General features: G+C 47.6%; 1 protein-coding gene across 1 annotated transcript; it reads right to left on the reverse strand.

Annotated features, from left to right (window-relative positions):
• Positions 1-546: 546 nt before the first annotated feature.
• HRH3 (histamine receptor H3) lies at positions 547-4,520 on the reverse strand. The gene is made up of 3 exons (XM_032705302.1): positions 4,178-4,520; positions 3,698-3,864; positions 547-2,785 (listed from the first exon to the last, which is right to left on the reverse strand). Exons 1-3 carry the CDS (start codon positions 4,518-4,520, stop codon positions 1,907-1,909), a joined length of 1,389 nt encoding a protein of 462 aa, XP_032561193.1. The 3' UTR covers positions 547-1,906.
• Between the last annotated feature and the right edge of the window lie 5,845 nt (positions 4,521-10,365).

Consider the following 10,365-nt stretch of genomic DNA (forward strand, 5'->3'; position numbering starts at 1 on the left):
AGGTCAGAGACCATGAGGATATTGTGCAAAAGGCTCACAATGAAATATGTCCATTTCTTCACTCTTTGGGAAATGAAGGTGTAACAACCAGTACCTTTTTATCAGACTCAACAGTCTAGTAGTCCCACCTCTCTTGATGAACAAAGGAAGAGAACCACAGCTGGAAACTGGTGCCTTGGTCACGCAAAACTCTTTCATTTTTAGGGAGGCCAGTGGGTTTTGTAAGTCAGAGGAAGAGTTAATGTTAATGTAACTTGGAGTTAGTGTTAATGTTAATCTCAGTTGCATGTAACATGCTCTGGAAAATATCCCAAGTTGGAGAGAATTGAGTGATGTGCACTCTCCACACCCACTCTCCACACCCTCAATGTGCTGTCAGGAACCTGCTAACCAGAGGTAAGAGATACTCAGCTGTTTTGGGAGCTGTTTCTTTGTGAGATTCATAGGCTTTACCTGCCTCCTCTGGCAAATCCATAAATGTTTTACTTCCAGTTGGATTTTATCATTCCCACCAACACCTTGTTTACCATAAAATATTCAGCAAGCTTCATATAAAAATACTTTATTACGGTTTTCAGAAGGGAACAGACAGAAGGGAAAGGTATGAGCATCCTGTCAATTCACAGTACATGTATTTCAAAGGGTACATTTTAACCCATATATAAACAAACTGACAGAACATGTCACAAGACTGAAACATCATACACACAAGACAAGTCATCATTTAAATCCTGACTTCAGATGACAATACTGATCTACTTAACAAATATCACTGGAATACAGTTGGATGGCATTTTCTTTTACTCCTAGCAGCAGCCAAAAAGCATTTTGCTTGCAACAGCGAGGTGTAATTGGCAATCACAACATCATAAGCTTTTGGGTACTACTTTACAGCATTTGGGCTTCTATTTGTAAATGTAGTTTTCAGACTTATGATCTTGAGCTTTCCCTGCGCAATATTGTTAAATATGAGCGTTTGCAACGGCAACTAAATACGTGTTTGTGTTACCACACCACTGAGCAGTGCCAACAGAGATGGGCAGTGGAAGTCATCTGCTTTTCGGTCATACTCTGTGCCCAAAGAGGTTACAGAACACAGGGGCAGGTATGATGAAGCATGAGATGGGAAGCAGAGATAAAATGCCCAAGATTTTATGTTAAAACCAAGGCTAGAGCCCCTGGTCTCCTGAATCTGGTGCTCTGTCTGTGGAATTAGTTGACTGCTTTGAAAAAAATTAAGAAATAAAAGAATTGATTCTCCTGTTGACTGATTATGTTGATCTCCATCCAAGTGATGTATTTTAAAAGGAAGAATGCAAGTGTTCTGAATCTTGCTAAAATTCCCCACTTCTTGGGGAGTGGAAGGGACATCTGTTGCACCCCATGGAAGGGGGATCCAGATTATGGCTGCAGCTGCTGTAGCAAAAAGGATAAACCAGGTGTTTCCTCTGTGTAATATCTTAAGAAAAAACACTCTCATTTATGGGAAAAATCAGGTCTGCAAACAGCTAAACTGTAATTTAGTGCAATGGTTTAAGGTCAGATATTAATTTTTTAGCTTTTATTTTTCAGTTTCCATTTTTCTTTATTTTAGCAAAATGCTGGTGCTGCTCAGCCTGACTAGGTGGCAGCAGAGCTCTTTTGTGGCACCTACAAGTGGCGGACGCAGACTTCACCATCTGTGGTTAATGTCAAAAAAACAAACCCTTTACCCTCCTATGCTGTGGGATTTTGTTGTTGATGAACTAGAATAAATTAACAGTGGTCTCCCTGCTGCCTTCCTCACCTGCCCCAGACCACTGCTCCCAGCTGCCAGGTTCTTCCAAGGAAGGAAGCTGCATTCCTACACCAATGCTGGGTATTAAACCAAGACTCTTCTCATCCTCACACAGGGCTGGCTTCACTTTCAGTAGTTCTGAAGGGCATCATGAGGTTGAATCTTCAGCTTCTTGGGACAGAGGAGTTTAATAAAAGCCCTTCTGAAGCTGTAGTGGCAGAGAGGGTATAGGACAGGGTTGATGGCCGAGTTGATCCACAGCAGCCAAAAGGAAGTCTCGTACCAGTACTCAGAGATGCAGTGGCCATGGCAGCCAGCACGGATGATCATCAGGAGAGTGTATGGTGCCCAGCAAATCCCAAAAATGCCCACGATGATTGCCAGGGATTTGGCCACTTTCTTGTCTCTAGAGAGCCTGAAGTGTTGAGTTGTGCTCTGGGACGTGACCTTCATCCGTTTCTCTAAGGACGGAGTGGATGCTGAATTTTTACAGCTCTTTTTGTTGCAACACTTGGGTTTCCCAGAGCTCTCTGAGCTTGTTGTCAGCATGTCTTTGGCACCCAGGCTAGAAGTGGAGGCTGTTGCTTGAGCTTTGCTCTTAGAGAGGTCGAGGGTTTCAGCTGACTCCTTCTGCTCCCACTTAGAGCATTTCAAAGAAAGCTTTGCTTCTGGGCTCGTTTCCATCTCTTCAGTGAAGGACTGGTTGTGCACTTCATGGAAAATATCCAGGCGTATCTTGGTACGCTTCTGTATGTTCAGGTAAATGCTCAGGTTGAAAAACATTACACTGATGAAAGGGGTGAAAAACTCCAGGGTAGAGGCTGTCATGAGAAAATACCAGTTGTAGAAAAACTCAGCGTAGCACTCCCCAGTGGGAATGATACTCCGGCCTGATATGTACTCCCAGCTGATAATGGCAGGTCCGTACAGCAGGAATGCCAACACCCACACCATCACCATCTTCAGCACTGCTTGCTTGGTGTTGCCTTGCTGGGCTCTGTAAGCGACCTGCAACAGGAAAACCTTTTCTTAAGGATGGTCACACACCCCAACTGGTTGAGGCTCCTCACAAATGAACCGGTAGGGTTCCCGGTAAAGTTGCTAGGCAATACCCCGGCAGTCTAATAAGCTCATATGCCTTAGGCGACAGGAGCAATTGCTGGATAAATCACACTCTTGCAGGGAAGATTTAGAACGCTCATTTTGCAGCTCCGAAATGTGGTGTCTGCTTAGTGGAAATGTACTGACTCGGTTGGAGCCCAGCAGTCACCTGCACCCACCGCTTGCCTGAGCTGTCTCCAGCTACTCCCTGTAACTCCCAGGGAGATGCATGCATCAAACTCCTGGGCAAAGCAGGCATCCAGCTCTGGCTCCCTCTGAGCCTTGTAACTACTCTGTGTTGTATTTGGAGTCAGGGAAGGAGCAAACAGGAATGGATCAGATCTGCCTGTGGTGAACTGCTCGTTGCCTCTTTCGATGGGATGAGCATTTTCATCTCCCCACATACCCAGAGACCTCAGGGCTGTGCCCTGCCAAGGCTGGCACTGCAATCTCCCTTGGTAGCCAGGGAGAAGCTGTGAGTGACTGCAATCCATTTGTTCATCCTGGTGATAATAAGCCCCTGCAAGTTAGTAATAGGTCTGCTCACCTCGCTGGCTCCCTTGTACACTACTATCCTGTCATCTGGGAAGGGAACGCCTGCACAATGGGGTCTGAGGCTTAAGTGATTTAATTATGCCAGGAATACTAATCTGAAACCACAGCTGAATTATGTATTTGTGGATAATTATTGCTTTCCATCACCAGGCTGAAAGATTCATAATTTCTGGAGGATTCAAAAGCTTTTAATTATTGCAGAGAATCTGGAGAATAAGGCAGAAAGAGAGTTATTTCCCTCTCAGCTGCCATGACAGGACTCACCGCTCTTGTGACCGAGAGGAATCTGTCATAGCTAATTAGTACGATGTTGAAGACCGAAGAGGTGCAGAGCAGGTAATCGACTACCAGCCAGAGTTTGCAGAGGCTTTTCCCGAAGATCCATCTCCCCGTCAGCACATAGGGCACGTACAGGGGGATGCAGAAGGCACCTGCAACCGGTCGGGTACGTTCTCGTTGAGAAGAAGGGTGTCTGCAGCGTGGGTGCCCCCGGGGAGAGCCGCAGGTGCCGCGCTGGGACCGCGGGACCCGCCGGGGGCTGCGGGAGGGGACCCCGGGACCACGGGAGGGTGTCGGGGGGCGGGAGCGGGACACGGCGGAGGGGACCCGCGGTGCCGGTGGGGCAGGAGGGTGCCGGGCAGGAGGATGCCGGGCAGGAGGAGCCCCGGGCGCCGCTGCCCGTCCCGCCGCCAAGTTGCCGGCGGTCCGTGCGGGGCGCGGGGCCCCGCGGGGGCGGCACTTTACCTACTAGGAAATCCGAGATGGCCAGGTTGAGGAGAAAGAAGTTGTTCTGGGTGCGCAGGCTGGAGTCCGCCAAGAAGGCGAGCATCACCAGCGCGTTGCCGGCCACGGTGACGGCGATGAGCAGGGCCATGAGCGCGGCCAGCGCCGCCGTGCCCGCGGCCGCGAAGCGCCCGGCGGCGGCCGAGCCGTTCAGCGCCCCGCCGCTCTCCATGGCCCCGCCGCTCCACCGCCGCGCCGCCGCCGCGGGACTGCCGCCCCTCCCCGCCCCGCCCGCCTCCCGCCCCGCCAGCATCCCTGCGTACTCCCCCAGAGCAGCCCCGAACACCCCGGAGCATCCCTGCATCCCTACAGAGCATGCCTGAATCCCCCAAGCATCTCTGAGCATCCTTACGTTCTCCCTTGCCCTCTCAACACGGGAGCACCCCTGTATTACCCCAGAATGTTCCTACATTCCTCCAGAGCATCCCTGAATCCCTACACAGCACACCTGAACATTATCACGTTCTCCCTTCTCCTCTCAATCCGGGAGCATCCTCACTTTACCCCGGAGCATCCCTGAATCTCTCCAGACCATTCTCTCCCATTCCTCTTTCCCCTCTCAGCCTGGGAGCACCACTGCATTACCTCAGAGTATCCTTGCCCCCACCCACAGAACATCTCTACATTCCTCCTTCCCCTCTCAACTCAAGAGAATCCTTGAATTCCCCCAGAGCATCCTTGCATTTTGCACAGCAACATTCCTGCATCTCCCCAAAGCATCCCCCAAGACAGAGGCCAGGGGCAGTGCTTATGATTCCTGCCATGGGGACTGTGTCTTAGTGAAGTAGAGGTCGAGGCTTCACTTGCCCTTTAGTCAGAGGCAGCCAGGAGGGCTCCCTGGGCAGGTGGAGCATGGAGGGTGATGCTTTTGCCTGTGCCCCTCATGGGTGGCAGGAGGAAGATGCAGACCATGCCACTTGGTCTGCAAACCAGGGAGTCCTTGCTCCCAGCCCCAGCTCCAGGGAGGCAGTTAACGGTCCCTCCTCCCTCCACTTGTTCAGCTTTTCATGGCCGAAGAGAATAACTTTTTTTCTGAGTACTTGCTTTGGCTGGTGATACTGCAGGATGAAATTACCTACAACTGTACAACCCCTGCACGTGGTCCACGCTCCAGACCTCAGGAGTGGAAATGTCAGGAGTGTCATGTCACTGGGCAGGATCAGCTCCACAATCAGCACTTCTGGAGGTCGTCACAGGGATGTGCAGAGTAGCAACACTGGAAATCAGAGAACGATACTGGCTGGAGCCCTTGGCCAAGCACTCTTCTTTCTGGAGAAGTCTGGTAAGTTGTGTGAGTCTGTGAGGAACAGATAAAAAAGCAAAGCAAGAAAACTGTGCAAACCTAGAAACATGCCCGAAGCTAACGCCCAGGGGTTTTGCCACCTTCTGATTGCTCCAAAAGCTATTTTCACATCAGGAACTGCTACAGCCTCACTGCATTTCTCTTCAAACCCACTACCAGAGCCACTGTCTTGATAGCAGTGGCTGATCCTGCTGGGAGGAGGGTGAGAGGGCTCTTGGTCTCACACAGCTACTGCTGTGTCCTGACAGAGGATGTCACTGTGGGCTCGTGGGAGCCGCGGGTGAGAGAGCTGAGGATGCCGTGGAAACTCCTGGTCAATGGGAGAACGGCTTTGAGGAACTTTATGCGTGGCTTCAGCGCTGCTTTGGGGATAATCAGATTTAACAAGGCACCTGGCTGCCTTCCCTGCAGGGTGGTGAGCAGCCTGGCTGGGCAGCCACAGCGAAGAGGACCTGAATTTTATGCCTATCAGCACAGATGTGACAGAGAAACAGCTTTTTGGTAACCCTCATGATGTTTAATGAACCCACGCACTGCTTTCATAGTGCAACTGTTTGTGATCTGGTGTATTTGTAATCTCTAGCCACTCAGTCAAACGTTAGTATTCACTGAAATGTTTACAAATTCCAAATTACTGTGTGCATGCTGCAGTGTTATCCCTAGGAGCTGTCTGCTGTTTCTTAGCTGCCATCCATTATACAGAGTTTTCACTGCCTGGATAGGAGACAAAACCCATCCTTTGTACCTAAGGCGATTTATAAAGTGATACAATGTAATGTGGGCAAATCACAATTATTGTTTATCCAGAGTAAATTGCCAGGATTGTTAGATAAATAAGAGGTGACAGAGCTGATCCTGATGTTTCTCTCTTGCTTCAGCAGACAGGACAAATATATTTCTAATATATTTAAGGAAACGTGTTATCTTGGTAATAAAAGAAATCACCCAGCCTGAAGGGGTGGTTACAGCAGGTCACATACAGAAATGCAAGCAGATGGTGTGATAGCTAATGTTTGGACCTGGCTTATTCAGTACATATGCCATGTGGATATTCCATATGAGCCTAAGTACTCATGTATTTCATATAGGGTGTATTCATCACCCTGCAGTCAGGCCATGGAGTCCTCTCCTTGGTTAACAGGCTGCCACAGACTCGGAGCCTTAATCCTTGTGGAAGTACAGGGGACAAAATTGGATCTTTCCAGAAGGTCAGAGTTGCAGTTCAGCTCCAAGCTCTCCTGAGCCTGGTTTCTGTTTATTCCAAGGTTGTGCCTGAAAGAAGCAAGGACTGAGGGTGGCAGATCATAGAATGGTTGAGGCTGGAAGGCATTTCTTGGGATTTCTTAGACCAATTCCTCTGCTGAAGCAGGGTCAGATGCAGCAGGTTGCCCAGGATTTGTCTGGTCAGGGTTTGAGTATCTCCAGTAAAGAAGACTCCATAACATATCTCCAGACAATCTGTTCCAGACTGCCCTCACAGTCAAAATATCTTCTTTTGTCTGCTTCCTTTCTGTACTGAAAAGTACATGGGCTTGTCTGACATGAAGCTGCCAAGAACCTGGATTCCGTGGGGAAATCATAGGGGAAAAAAGCTTATAGATCAGTAAAAATAGATAGTAAAAATAGCCCTGTTGGAGGGCTGCTTATTTTGAGTCCTTCCAACCTTCTGTGGAGGAATCTGCACTTTGGTACAGGTTTAGATATGCATCCTTGCAATTACACAGGGAAGACAGCTGTGTCCTGAAATCAGGGGTTATGGAAATCAGGAGACACATTAGCATCAGTAACCATTAATGAGGAAACAAGAGCTTTTTTGACACCTTCTCTTCGTCCTGTGGCTGTCTTTCCATTTCTATGGAGGCAGAGTTTCCGAACTGAGGAGTTTGCCCTTCCAGGGGCAGTGAGGATCTGCAGGGCTGAAGGCAGCACAAGCTCTAAACCTCCAGATGAGGTGCTATGCACAAATCATAGTTTTTCCATTGCTTACTTCTGTCCCAGGGAGCCAGTTTGCCTGTGAAACAAACTTTAAAGAAAAAGATGATTAAAAAACCTCTTTGTGTTCACATCTTTACTGATGAGGGTTGAAAGTGCTTTGGCATTCGTACAAGTATCTGTCACTATGAAACCCGTCCCTTTGTTTTATTTCCTTTTCTTCTGCCTTTCATCATGGGAAATGTTTATTCTGTTGGGAAAATTCCCTTTTTTGAGATCCCCTTGGAAGTTACCAGAACATGTACGTGAGGGTAAGGGCAGACGGCAGAGAAAAGAGATTCCAGAGCAGCTGAGGGCAAAAGGAGCCCTTGAGCTCCTGCTTTGCCAGACCTCAAAGATACAGCACGAACCCTCACTATAAATATTTTACATGTAGCATCAGTGGGTAGGACACAGAAAATGCCAGGGGAGCGTTTCTCATACTGGAGATGCCTTTTCAGTGAAATGATACTCTTTGATATATTTTTCTCTTTTAAAAACAGACTCAACAGCAACTTGTCTGTCCAAACTTTGGGAGCTATTAGGACTGACATCTAGCATGGCAATCCAAACCTGGATGGGACATGATGAAATCAGTTGCTAAATGTGCTTCATCCACTGCTCAGCCAGGTGTTAAAACAGCTTCTGCTGGTTGCAGAATGTCTCCTCCTTACCATACTACAAGGGACATAATTGAGCAAGTCTGATGTCAGATAAAAACAATGATGACTGTATCTCCTTAAAAATGCTGAGAAATACCCTGTGAACCAGCTTTCACAAAGGTAGGGAAAGCACTAACATCTCCACTCTCAAAGCAGCATGTGCTGAGAGCTGCCCTGAGCAGCACCAGCTGCTTCAAAGCCACCATGTCCCTGAGAAGGACCACAAATCCTGGAGGGGAATTGTGCCCATCTGGGCACAGTGTGTGTCCATCTGTGTTCGGAACAAGTCCTGTGCCTTTTCACTCCTTTCCTACCTTTCTTCTTTCCTCTCCTTCCTTTCTTCTTTCTCTCTGTTTCCAGCTGTAACCCGCAAATCCAAACTCCCCAAGTGTCCAAAAATGCATCCTGTACTGCAGGGAGACTGTTCATAGTCAAACCTGTCCCAGGCTGCTGTGACTGTTTTTGAATTCTTGAGAACTAACTCCTTAAAGTTACAAATCACCTTGTCACCTGAGAAAGTCACATTTCCATCCTTGTGCAAACCAAAGCAGTTTTGTGAGCAGGAAAATGCTGAGTTTAGTGACTCTGGGGGAGGAAAACACCTCAGAGCAGGATGAGTAATGCCATTAGTAATGAAGTAACTGTCTGATCAAACACCTAATTCTTGTCAAGGCCAACTCAATATTGTATTTTGAAATGAAAATTTCAGAGTACAAAGGGAATAAAACCAAAAGTCATCCTACATCTGTCAGCTTGGACTGAGTTGGTGGCTGCTGTTAAGACCAGTACATGTTTTCAGAGAGAGACAGCAGGGTCTGAATATCAAGACATGATATCCATGTGCAGCTGCTACCAACGATGCTGGAAGCATTTTACCACATGGAGAAGTGAATGTTAAAGCTCTGTTGAAAAAGTATCCATTAAAATTGGTACTCCATCAGGGGATGGCTTAAGAGGCAAGGCTGGACTTTGTTCCTAATACCCTTAATGGCAGCAAGTGGTGTAGGTTATGAGTGACAAGAGGACATTTGGGGAGGACTAAAAAATTTCTAATTGAAGCCAATGCAGTTCCCAGGCAGATGGAAAATAGAGCAGCTTTAGAGAAATGAGCTGTGGCACAGTGTGCTCCTTAGCATTCCATCAAACTTTATAAAACTTCACAACACTAGGCAATTAGAGGGGTAGAGTTTAAGCCCACTTGTGGAGTCCATGAATTTCTTCAGAGCTACCACCAGGTTCTCATGTGAGGAGACCTACAAATGTCAGCTCCCTTGCTTCCTGCAGGGCCTGGGAGGCAGGGAACACATTGGTAACCTTATGTAATATTTAACAGACTTCCTTGGCTAATTAAGTATATTACTTTATATAGTAACTAACATATCTCTAATATGTATCAAAATTTAATTCAGTTTAATTCATTATCTCTGCTCAACATGGGCCCAATTCTCTTCCCTCTTATAAAGATGCAAATACATTAATTCATTGATTGCATCAGGGAAGGTGACAGAGCCCTCGTTTTGCCAGATTACTTCCAAACAGAAATATAGAAAACTTTAGTCTTGTTTCTGCCCAACTTAACTGAACCAGGAGAGTTCCTTCAGAGTCATGCCAAGGCAGTTGAGAGCAAAAGCTGACACCAGACACTCCCATCAGGTGTCTTACAAGCTGGAGGGTTCTTCAGGCACAGTATTTGAGGGGCTTTTCTGTAAGTCAAAGCTTGTATTTCCTGTCTGATACTTCTTCTCCAAGCACATGTGGCTGTGTAAGCAACACAGAATAGAAGGAAACATATTTTTCTGGAGAGCAGAAAGCAAACAAGATTTCTGTGCCTGAGATTAGGAAAATCAGCAGTGTAGCTAGTTTTAGCTTGTTTATTTGACCATTTGGCTTCTGTGAAGGCCCTGATAATGAAGCCTGGTGTCTCCAGGCTGCTGGACAGTGCTGACAGAGAGGGGAGAACAGGACAACACTGCTGTGCTGCCAGGGAGGACAGGGAGGAGATTACAAGCTGGGGAGGTACAAGCAGAGATTCAGGCAGCACTGACTTGGCTGGACCAAAACTGCCTGTCCAAAGAGTGTCTGTAGGGTCATGGGCTGTGACTGGCACCTTTGTCAGGCAAACACCCTGGGCTGACCCACAGAACCTTCCCGAGGCATCCTGCGGGTGAAGATCAGGCAGAAGTTGGCAGAGATGATGCTATTGACATTGTTAG

Source organism: Chiroxiphia lanceolata, chromosome 17 (genome assembly GCF_009829145.1).
Source record: "Chiroxiphia lanceolata isolate bChiLan1 chromosome 17, bChiLan1.pri, whole genome shotgun sequence".
NCBI classification, from domain to species: domain Eukaryota; kingdom Metazoa; phylum Chordata; class Aves; order Passeriformes; family Pipridae; genus Chiroxiphia; species Chiroxiphia lanceolata.